Here is a 9,037-nt window from a genome sequence, read left to right as displayed (position 1 = left end):
TCTAAATGAAAAATTAAAAAAAACATAATATTTTATATATTCAAATGAATTGTTCAGCATACAGCATAATTCAGATGTCAAAGAACCCATCCTCTCGCATATATTGTTCATCCGACTGGCTGCGGGGCTAGAGTAGAAACCGCTCATCAATCAATGTCTTGCGCGACACATTGCGACGCACCCAAAGCCTAAAGATGTGGCGTAATAACTGCACAACAAAACAGATGGAAGATGGATAGCTATGACAAGACAATTCCAACCAAGAAGAGATCATTAGTTTACCATATTCAAACCGCAGGCCATGGCAACAGCAATGAGCAAACTGGAAGTCAGCAAATAAGCAGAGAGCAGCACAAGTATTTCCAGCACAAAGATGTGCACATGATTGCCCAGCAACAGCACACGACTAAAGCTCAGCGAGTCATCGATGTAGAAGGTGCCCTTGTCTGACAAGATCATCAATTAATATTTGAATATTTAATAATTATCATATTTAAAGCTCAACTTACTGTCTGTTAAATAGTTTTCAATTTCACAATTGAAGAGCTTCTCCACTATAGTTTTCTCTTTTATAATGTAATCCATATCCTTGATGGCCTGCGAAGTATATTTAATTTAAAGGTTTAAAAATAATATATAAATGACTAATTATCACTCTTAATTTCAATTTTTGCTTACATGATCAACGAATGCGCAAAAGAAACGATTTACGCTGGCATAGGCAATGGAGGTGCGTTCCACCTGACCATCGATGCTGGGCACCTGCAAATCCTTCTGGTACATCAATGTTTGCGACATGCTGCCATTTCTGCTGCGTTGCAATGGCAACAACAGACGTTCCAGGTAGTTGCTAAAAATTCACAACTATTAAAGACAATTGAATTGCATTTTTCATAGTCAACTCACCGCAGATTCCTAGGAGGAAGTATTATGTAAGCTTGCTTATCGGAGTCCATTAACAATCCACGCCGACCGCACATATTTTGCGCCTCACGTTGCAGCTGGAGTATCATCGAAGACATGTCTGTGTCCGCAAAGCCGTGAGGAGAACGTCCGTGGATATAGTAACCATAGCCCGGCTCCAGCAGCGAGAATAACGAAATGTTGGCCAAGCTACAAAGATCAATGAACTTTTGCAGCAGATTCGCTTGGAAGATGCGACCCAGCAGCAGCTGAAGCAAATAGGTGGCCACATAAATGCTGGCAATCAGACAGCAACTGACACCAGCATCCAGGGGAGACTTTGAGAAGTGCTGAAGCAGCTGATGAGCAGCGTATACAACAAAAGCCTGGAGCAAGCTGGAGTAACGTTGTGCAGCACTCAGACGTATCCAGGCATTGGCGGTGAAGAGCACACGCCAAGCGGAGACGCTGCTCTCAGCCACATAAGTGCGCACGCTGGAGCACAACGAAGAGCTGTCCAGATTGAGACGCTGTGCCTCACAACTGCTACGCGGTCGCTCCCAATCGATAAGAAACAAATCCAATTGACTGCCGCGTCTCAGATGCACTCCCAAGTACAACAACTGCAACAGACAACCGGGATAGATGAGCGCCGCCAGCTGGCGGGGATTGAAAGCCTGCAGCGCCAGCAGCAACAAGGCGGTCACCAGCAATGCCAATGCCACATTGGCGGAAAGCTGCAGCAGCAACTCCAACAGATTGCTGGTCTGGCAAAGTTCCGCTCCACGGCGACGTCGCAGATTCTGCAATCGCAGCAGCGCCGCAATCGAAGCCAAGAGCAGCAGCAACGGCAAGGCGAGCTCAAGGAGTAATTGAGCTGCGACACCCGGATGCAGTCGCTCGAATTTGACAACCAATCGAAAAGGATACACTTGAGTGAGAGTTGCATTCCCTGTGAGTTCGATGTGGCGATAACGCAGACGCAATAGCGGCAATCCAATGTGATGACCTGGCTGTATACTGTACTCCAGTTGCACGTGCTCCACGTAGCGCAGAGAGCGATACAGCTGCAACTTGTGCGCATCCTCGTAGCGTGGCAAAGTCTGATGCTGGCGATTGTCTTTGGGATGTGCGGAGATGAGCTGGAAGCGTTTCACCAGCTGCCATTCCTCTGACTGTGGGCGCTGTGGATAAAAGTAAAGTAATTAGTGAAAGAGGAAAATTAGATTGGGTTACACAGTGAATTCAATTTTAAAGAAGATTCCCAATTATTAATTTTTGGAGTTTAGTGAACAACTGAATGAATTGCTAAATTCTAAAAGTAAATTCAATCGTGGAGGAACTTTAACAAAGTTGTCCTCGAATTTCACGCCTCCAGCTTTTGTACTCTTCAAGTTCCAGCTAACAGCGGACAGACAGAAAGACGGAGAGTAATATCACTCCACCATGCTTACCTTGTTCTCCGGCGTCAGCGTCTCGATAAGCACAGGCAGCTGATGTAGCAGATGTTGCCAGTTGCTGCTAAAGTTCAAATAGAGGCTCAAGTAGTTATCATTTGCCTCTTTGCTGGCTGCATCGATGAGTTGCTCCAGACTCAACTGGCAGTTGATCTGTTGCTGTCGCTGCGCCAAATGCAATTTATGCGTCACTTGACCAGGACACAAATTCAGCTGTTGCATGTTAAAACTTCCCCAGCGCTTTAGACGTCCACTTAGATCATAATTTGTGCTAAAGATTTGCAGTTCCATTTGACTCGATGGCTGTAAAGTTGTGGTCAGCAATTCACGCGTCGATCTGCCCTTCTTGTAGAACAGAAAAGGTTCCAGCGACCGCGATTGATCGCCAGGATGAGCATACTTCATGACCACATCGGACATCTGGGTGAGCAGAAAAGCGCTACAAGGCGAATGCTTGTCCATGGAATAATGCGAGAGCACGCAAAGATTGGCCAACTGCTGGCAGGCAGTCTCGTTTCTCATTGCCAGACAAAAGAATGCCACAAACTTGAGGTCACCAAAGTGTAGCCTTGAGTTGGAGTTAGGCTTGGGACTGCTTGTGGCTTGCCAGAAAGCATTGTAATGCAAATAGGCACGCATCAGAGTGTTGGCTATGCAATAGTCCTGATAACGAAAGTTGTAAGTTCCATCACAAATATGACAATCGCTACTGTTGCTGCCAGGATTCGTTCTAGTCAGCACAATTCCAACGCCTTGTTGCGTAGCTGTTGTGGCATTCAGATATTGATAATGACATTCCCAGCTGGGCAATTGAGCTGGTGTTGTGCAGTTCTCGGCTTGATGTGTGGCATTGGAGCAGATCTCTTCACAGTTGGGCCAACGTTTGGTCTTCTCGAAAATCGATATGTGTCCAACGGGACACTGACAGGAGAATCCTAGAAGAGGGAGAGCTCAGTAAGTGGAGTATAATTATAACCCGGAAAAAGCTGGAAGGCTAATTGAAGATGTCCACTGTAAAGGGTCATAAATAAATCTAGATAAATGAACTGAGTCCGTCAAGTCTGTGAAACCACACACAGAGTCGTAAAAATATGAACCCAAGTAAGAATTTTAAATTGTCATTTCTAAGAAACCAATAAGGCTGCACGAAGGACCTGGCCCATATAGTTCTCATTTTATCCTTAAGTATTTTGTCCCTTCTTCACTCGAATAGTCAAATCCATATCAGTCATCAACCTACTTAAGCAACACACATGCATATTTAAGTAGCTCTGGAAATTGCAACACATAAAAGTTGTTTCCTTCCCCGCCCACTTCGCCTTTATTTCACAAATTTGTTTAATCAATAGGCATACTTACTGTCCGCCGTGGGCTGCAACTCGTTGATGCCACCAGCCTCGTTGCCAGCCTCGTTGCATGATGCGCAATCAAAGTAGTTCAAGTTATAGAACTCGTTTTTCAGGCACTGTTGAGGGTTTACAAAGCGAAATGTATGAGGCGTGGGCGATTGTTTCGAATCCTGGACACTACAGTTTCCAAATTGACTAAAAACTATTGTCCAAACCAAAGGCAGTAGCCAATTTGTTATTAGGAAGCACATTGTAAATCCAAAATATATTCCAAGTGTATGCTCAAAGTATCCTTTTTTCAATGTTAACCCATTGGATTTCGAATCAGAACTGAGTCCTGGCTAGAAAGGAGCGTTGCTAGCTGCAATTGCAGGTACAGGTAGGCAAGTAAACAAGTTGCTAGCATTGGTGGGAGGCGCATTTATCCCTTATTGTTTGCCAAAAGTTGCTATAGCTACCCAACCCCCGGTAAAGCGTATCCGGTTGTCGGCGACGTCTGGTAACGCATGCAAAATGTTTATTACATGCGTTGTTGTGGTTGAATGTTTGACTCAAAAGGTGGTCAAGTGGTGGCATTGTTGGCCAAGTCTATTGCTCAAGTTGTGGTCAGCCATAGTTTAATAGAGGGGCGTTACTTGTTACGCTTGGAGCATTGTACATACATATGAATTTATCGCGTGCCAAGAAAGTTTTCTTCTTGCCATTTGCGTGCTGCAAATTATGATTAGCTCATTTATTTTATTGTTATTATTATTTTGCAAAAGGCTTTTTGCTCGCGTAGAGCCAGCTGGAAATTAAATCAAATTGTCGTGGACCTACATTATGAAAATTTGTTGTGCCCTTTAGCTAATTTCAAAACAATATTCAATTATTAGCCTAGTTTTTTCTCATATCAGTAATTATTTCGTAAATATTTATTAACGCGTGCGCTCAAATTCAAATTTGAAAAATAACGAAATCGCAAGCTATATTAATCGATATGCTTGACCGTTCTGCCATTCACTTTTTTCGTTTGAATCTAGATATCTATTTATTTATGAAATTATAAATAAACTTATTTTTAATCAATATATTTAATTAAAACTGTTTGAACATATAAAAAAGAATTAATAGTTAAAGCAGTAATTGTTTTTCAAATAGTTTATGCAAGGTTATTAATTGTTCCAGGTTTGTGTGGTAAATATATTTAAATATTCAATATTCCATAAAGTTTGTAATAAAATGTGTTTAATGAATTGTTTCATTTATCTATGAGAAAAAAATTACAATCAGGAAACAATGCAAAATCGATAACAACTCAAATGTATCGCATGTCGAAAGCATCGCTAAACTGCGATGAATCGATACAATGCATATCAACAATCCCCACTTCCTTGCCGAAGGACAACAGAGATAGTCGGCAGACACATACAATTTTTTTTGCATTTTAATTTCGGTTTAAAATTGCATTATTCCCAAACTTGCAACGCCTCATTGAGTGCACAGCGCGAACCGTTATTGTTTTAAAGATGCTGTGGTGGCGCCACATTAAATAGATGCAGATGCCGCTGCAACAGCAAATTGCCATAGCCGAAAAATGAACAATTTGGTGAGTCGTCTGCTCCGATTGGTGGGTGGGTGGTGATTGGGTGTGTATAGGTGTGCTTGCCTGTATACATGTATACGAATGTGTGAACGCGCGCCGTTGTCTGTGTGAGACTGTCTCTATGTTTATATATGTGTGTGTACACTTTTTAATGTGATTGCAGGAGCACGTTAAACATTTCTATCCCGACAACTACAAATTGGATCTGTCCGAGACAATGAAGGCGGCGCTGTCAAAGGGACCCGTTAACGGGGGCGTTGGAGTGGGCGTGGTCAATGCCGTCGTCGGCAGCGGCAACAGCAGCAGCAGCAATCTGTCCAATTCGATGGGAGCTCCACAACACAGTGATATGCTGCAACAACAGCAGCCACAACAATCCAACGCTGGCGTTGGCTATGTGACCGAGAAGCTCTACATGCTGCTGCAGCTGTACTTGCAGAACAAAGGCTGGAATCCCAGCGCTGAGCTGCTGCAATGCTTCAGCGATCTTAAGGATAATGCAATGTTGCCAAGTGCAGCATATTTACAGTGAGTAAAGTGCTTCCAATTGAAAGATGCCCAATTGACATCTATTTTTTAGGGTGCTTGCCAATCGCTTGACTTTGGACTCACAGGGTAGATTAATTCTGCGTGACAATGGCAAGATTGTTTTACCCTTTGAGCACTTTGCCAATGCCGTCATGCTGAAGCACATGTCTGGCCCACATGGACTCCACTTAAGCGTGGATGCCACGGTGCGAGCAGTGATCGAATCCTATACTATTGGACGCGATCAATTTGGCATGGAGAAGGAGTTCATCATAGAGGTTGTGCAATCGTGTCCAAGTCCAGCGTGTCGTTATTACAAGAATCACATGGGCATCTCGCCCATGCCCTTTATGGAGCAGCAATATCCTGGCGTCAATACGCCCGACTTCTTGCAACGGCTCTCGCATTTGCCTCCCAGTGCAGCAGCTGGAAGTGCTGCTGCAGCTGCTGCTGTGGGCGCTGCAGCCGGTGGCAATGCGGGAGGCAGCGGAGTCTCTAGTTCGAGCAATAGCGCAGCCGCTGTTGAAATTGATCTGTCGAAATCGAGTGGCACCAAAGTGCCGCCACAATTGCAGCACTTGAGTAAGCAGCAACAGAGCAGCATTCAATCGCAGCTATCGCAAATAAGTGCAGCTGCAGCAGCAGCACATCATCAACAGCAGCAGCAGCAACAACAGCAGCAGCAACAACAGCAGCAGCAGCAACAACAGCAGCAACAACAACAGCAGCAGCAAGCTCAGGCTCAAGCCAAACATCAACAACAACTAACGGCCGCATTGATACAACAACAAAATCGGGTACTCGCCCAGCAGAGTCTGGAAAAGCTCAATAATCTGAGTGCCCTTGAGAAGCAGCGTGTGTTTGCTCAGCTGGATCCCAAGCATTTTGATCCCATGGCCGTGGCGGCCGCAGCAGCCAACTTGCAGATCCAAGGCATGATGCAGTCACAAGCGGTGGCTGCAGCTGTGGCCGCCAATCAACAACAACAGCAGCAACCAACGCCTTTGGCTGCCAATGCGCCCTCGACAGCGGTTAGTGCCAATGCACAGGTTCATCATGGTCATCACTCGTTGCCGCCGCCCTCACAGTCGCCACACTCTTCATCATCAACGTCCTCGCACTCCTCAATGGATCAACTCACGCACAAAAACATCACAGAGTCGTTACGGTAAGTTTTGAATATACTACTATTTTAGAACCTGGTTAAAACATTATTTTCTACAGCTCCAATCTGGATTCGATTGAATCGAATAAGGATCTGTTGGCGCTGCACAATGGCGCCTGGGCCAGTCACGATGCCAATCGTTTGGATCACATGGGCGTCGGTCAGGACAAGATTGTGCGTATCTTTTCGGAGCTAATGCGCAACATGTCGCGCATGAAGACCTACATAAGACCATCGATGTGTAAGCCCTACGGCAAGCAGAGTGAAAGTCTGCAGAAGAGTAAGTGTAATTGTCTTTGCCTTTTAAGTATATTTTAGCTGACAGTTTTTTACAGCTCTCATGGACACCATACAAATAGTGCAGACACTGCGTAATTGCTTGCCAGCACCGCATATTCCTGTGTCGTCCTGGAAGAGTGAAAGCGAGGGAACTGTTGGTGTCGGTGTCGTCGGTGTGGGTGGCGTTGGCGTTCCACCTGGCATGGCATTAAATGCGCTCGGTTTGCAGTCGGGTCGCGTGGACAATTTGCACTAATTAAGAGCAGCTCAAATTGTATCACATGGATGTTGCTTTGGGTAATGTTTGAACAACATAATCAATATCCTACGATTCCGGAACATCAATACAGTATTTAACATAGAATAGAGTGTGTATCATCTTCATAGGCTTGGCTCATGGTTTTTCATTAACTAATTATGTGCCATGTTCAACACAAGACTTGATTTCATTTCAATATTTGACTGATTTTTACAAATCAATGACATTAGCTGCAAGTTGTGCTTCAGTGAATCAAGCAAAGTTGAAGAATAGCCTTGTTTTTTGAGCGCTTATTACAGCTGGTGTCATTGAGCGATTAGATTTATTCGCTTAAACCCGGCTAGAATCTAAGATTAAGCTACAGTCCCCAACTTCCAATCCTATCGAAGCGCAGTTATAAGCAATTTCATTATTCTATTTTATTTGATTTTTTTGTGATTGTGATTTCATTTTTGATTTTGGCATATACAAAATTAACCAAACGCATATAAATTCAATTGGCAAAAAGTCTGTGATATTTAAATTATGTTTAAATAATATCGAAATTTAATTAATTTATACTTATACTCATTATGTGTGCCCTTTGTTGTGTAAACTGCAATTTACTTTGTGCAATATTACAAAGTGTCTAACTAACTCTTAACCACTTTTGTGCAATTCGAAAACTTTTCACTCATATCAAACCGCATAGATTATAAACTATATTACATATTAAGCATATTTCGCATACAACACAATTTAATTAAGATATTGTGCTACATTATTATGTCATGGGTTGTCGTAGATCGTCATTTTAATTAAATTTGACGAACAATGCTGAGTGGAGTTGTACTAATTTATAAGCAGCAAATGGGTTGTAATTCGACTATGCATACTTACAATACACAAAACACATTTCGTACGCATAAGCTTATATTATATTTTATTCCATGCTCATACATTGAAATAACCGATTCTTAGAAAGCATACAGTATTAATCAGAAATAAAGACACATACAAACCATAAATATTTCTGTAGCTCAATGTATAATTTAAAAAAAAAGAATATCATATTGCATAATATCGCTTAATGTTCCCCTTTCCAATTCGGTCAAATAAATAATTTTATTCTATCTTTAAACCACTTTTTTAAATTACGCGGTTTTTTGAAAAGTTGGCAACGCTACCGACATTTTAAAATATAGAGGCAAGTTGGCAACGTCATGTTGATATTGTTGAAACACCGATGTTTTTTGATTTAACTTTTTTTTAATAATATAAAACCAAATAGATTATCTTGTGTAAAATTTTTGCAATAACTAAAATTATATATTATGAAATCCAGTTTACATATTGGAATTGTAAAACCGAAAACTCAAATTTTAGCATATTTGAAAATTTCCTTTGAAAACGACTATAAGTTAAGTCGAAATTTGATAACATCAACTTTATTTTAAAGCTATTACTAGATTATTAAAAAATTACGTAAAATAAATTTAAGCAGTTGCGCCTAAACTCAAAATTTCCTGAAAA

At 42.1% G+C, this 9,037-nt stretch overlaps 2 protein-coding genes across 2 annotated transcripts; one reads left to right on the top strand and one right to left on the bottom strand.

The window, feature by feature from the left end:
• Window positions 1-13: 13 nt before the first annotated feature.
• LOC132787496 (meckelin) lies at window positions 14-4,023 on the bottom strand. The gene is made up of 7 exons (XM_060794564.1): window positions 3,720-4,023; window positions 2,358-3,295; window positions 907-2,087; window positions 679-850; window positions 510-597; window positions 283-446; window positions 14-208 (listed from the first exon to the last, which is right to left on the bottom strand). The coding sequence occupies exons 1-7, from the start codon at window positions 3,958-3,960 to the stop codon at window positions 128-130; spliced, it is 2,865 nt and encodes a 954-aa protein (XP_060650547.1). The 5' UTR covers window positions 3,961-4,023; the 3' UTR covers window positions 14-127.
• A 1,044-nt stretch (window positions 4,024-5,067) lies between these two features.
• On the top strand, window positions 5,068-8,620 carry LOC132785834 (mastermind-like protein 2). The gene is made up of 5 exons (XM_060792126.1): window positions 5,068-5,297; window positions 5,458-5,822; window positions 5,875-6,990; window positions 7,047-7,267; window positions 7,323-8,620. The coding sequence occupies exons 1-5, from the start codon at window positions 5,286-5,288 to the stop codon at window positions 7,520-7,522; spliced, it is 1,914 nt and encodes a 637-aa protein (XP_060648109.1). The 5' UTR covers window positions 5,068-5,285; the 3' UTR covers window positions 7,523-8,620.
• The last annotated feature ends 417 nt before the right edge of the window (window positions 8,621-9,037 follow it).

This window comes from Drosophila nasuta, chromosome 2R, assembly GCF_023558535.2.
Source record: "Drosophila nasuta strain 15112-1781.00 chromosome 2R, ASM2355853v1, whole genome shotgun sequence".
Taxonomy (NCBI): domain Eukaryota; kingdom Metazoa; phylum Arthropoda; class Insecta; order Diptera; family Drosophilidae; genus Drosophila; species Drosophila nasuta.
Note: the sequence above shows the minus strand (reverse complement) of the source record. Positions and strands in the feature narration are given on the sequence as shown.

What these genes read in the sequence shown, in the direction of transcription:
- LOC132787496 (XM_060794564.1), bottom strand. Translation starts at nt 3,960, where the DNA reads ATGTGCTTCCTAATAACAAATTGGCTACTGCCTTTGGTTTGGACAATA. An exon ending in GTTGCAGCCCACGGCGGACA is followed by an intron (nt 3,296 to 3,719) that starts GTAAGTATGCCT and finishes TCCCTCTTCTAG; the next exon opens with GATTCTCCTGTCAGTGTCCC. An exon ending in CTTCCTCCTAGGAATCTGCG is followed by an intron (nt 851 to 906) that starts GTGAGTTGACTA and finishes GTGAATTTTTAG; the next exon opens with CAACTACCTGGAACGTCTGT.
- LOC132785834 (XM_060792126.1), top strand. An exon ending in CCAAGTGCAGCATATTTACA is followed by an intron (nt 5,823 to 5,874) that starts GTGAGTAAAGTG and finishes TCTATTTTTTAG; the next exon opens with GGTGCTTGCCAATCGCTTGA. An exon ending in GAGTGAAAGTCTGCAGAAGA is followed by an intron (nt 7,268 to 7,322) that starts GTAAGTGTAATT and finishes AGTTTTTTACAG; the next exon opens with CTCTCATGGACACCATACAA.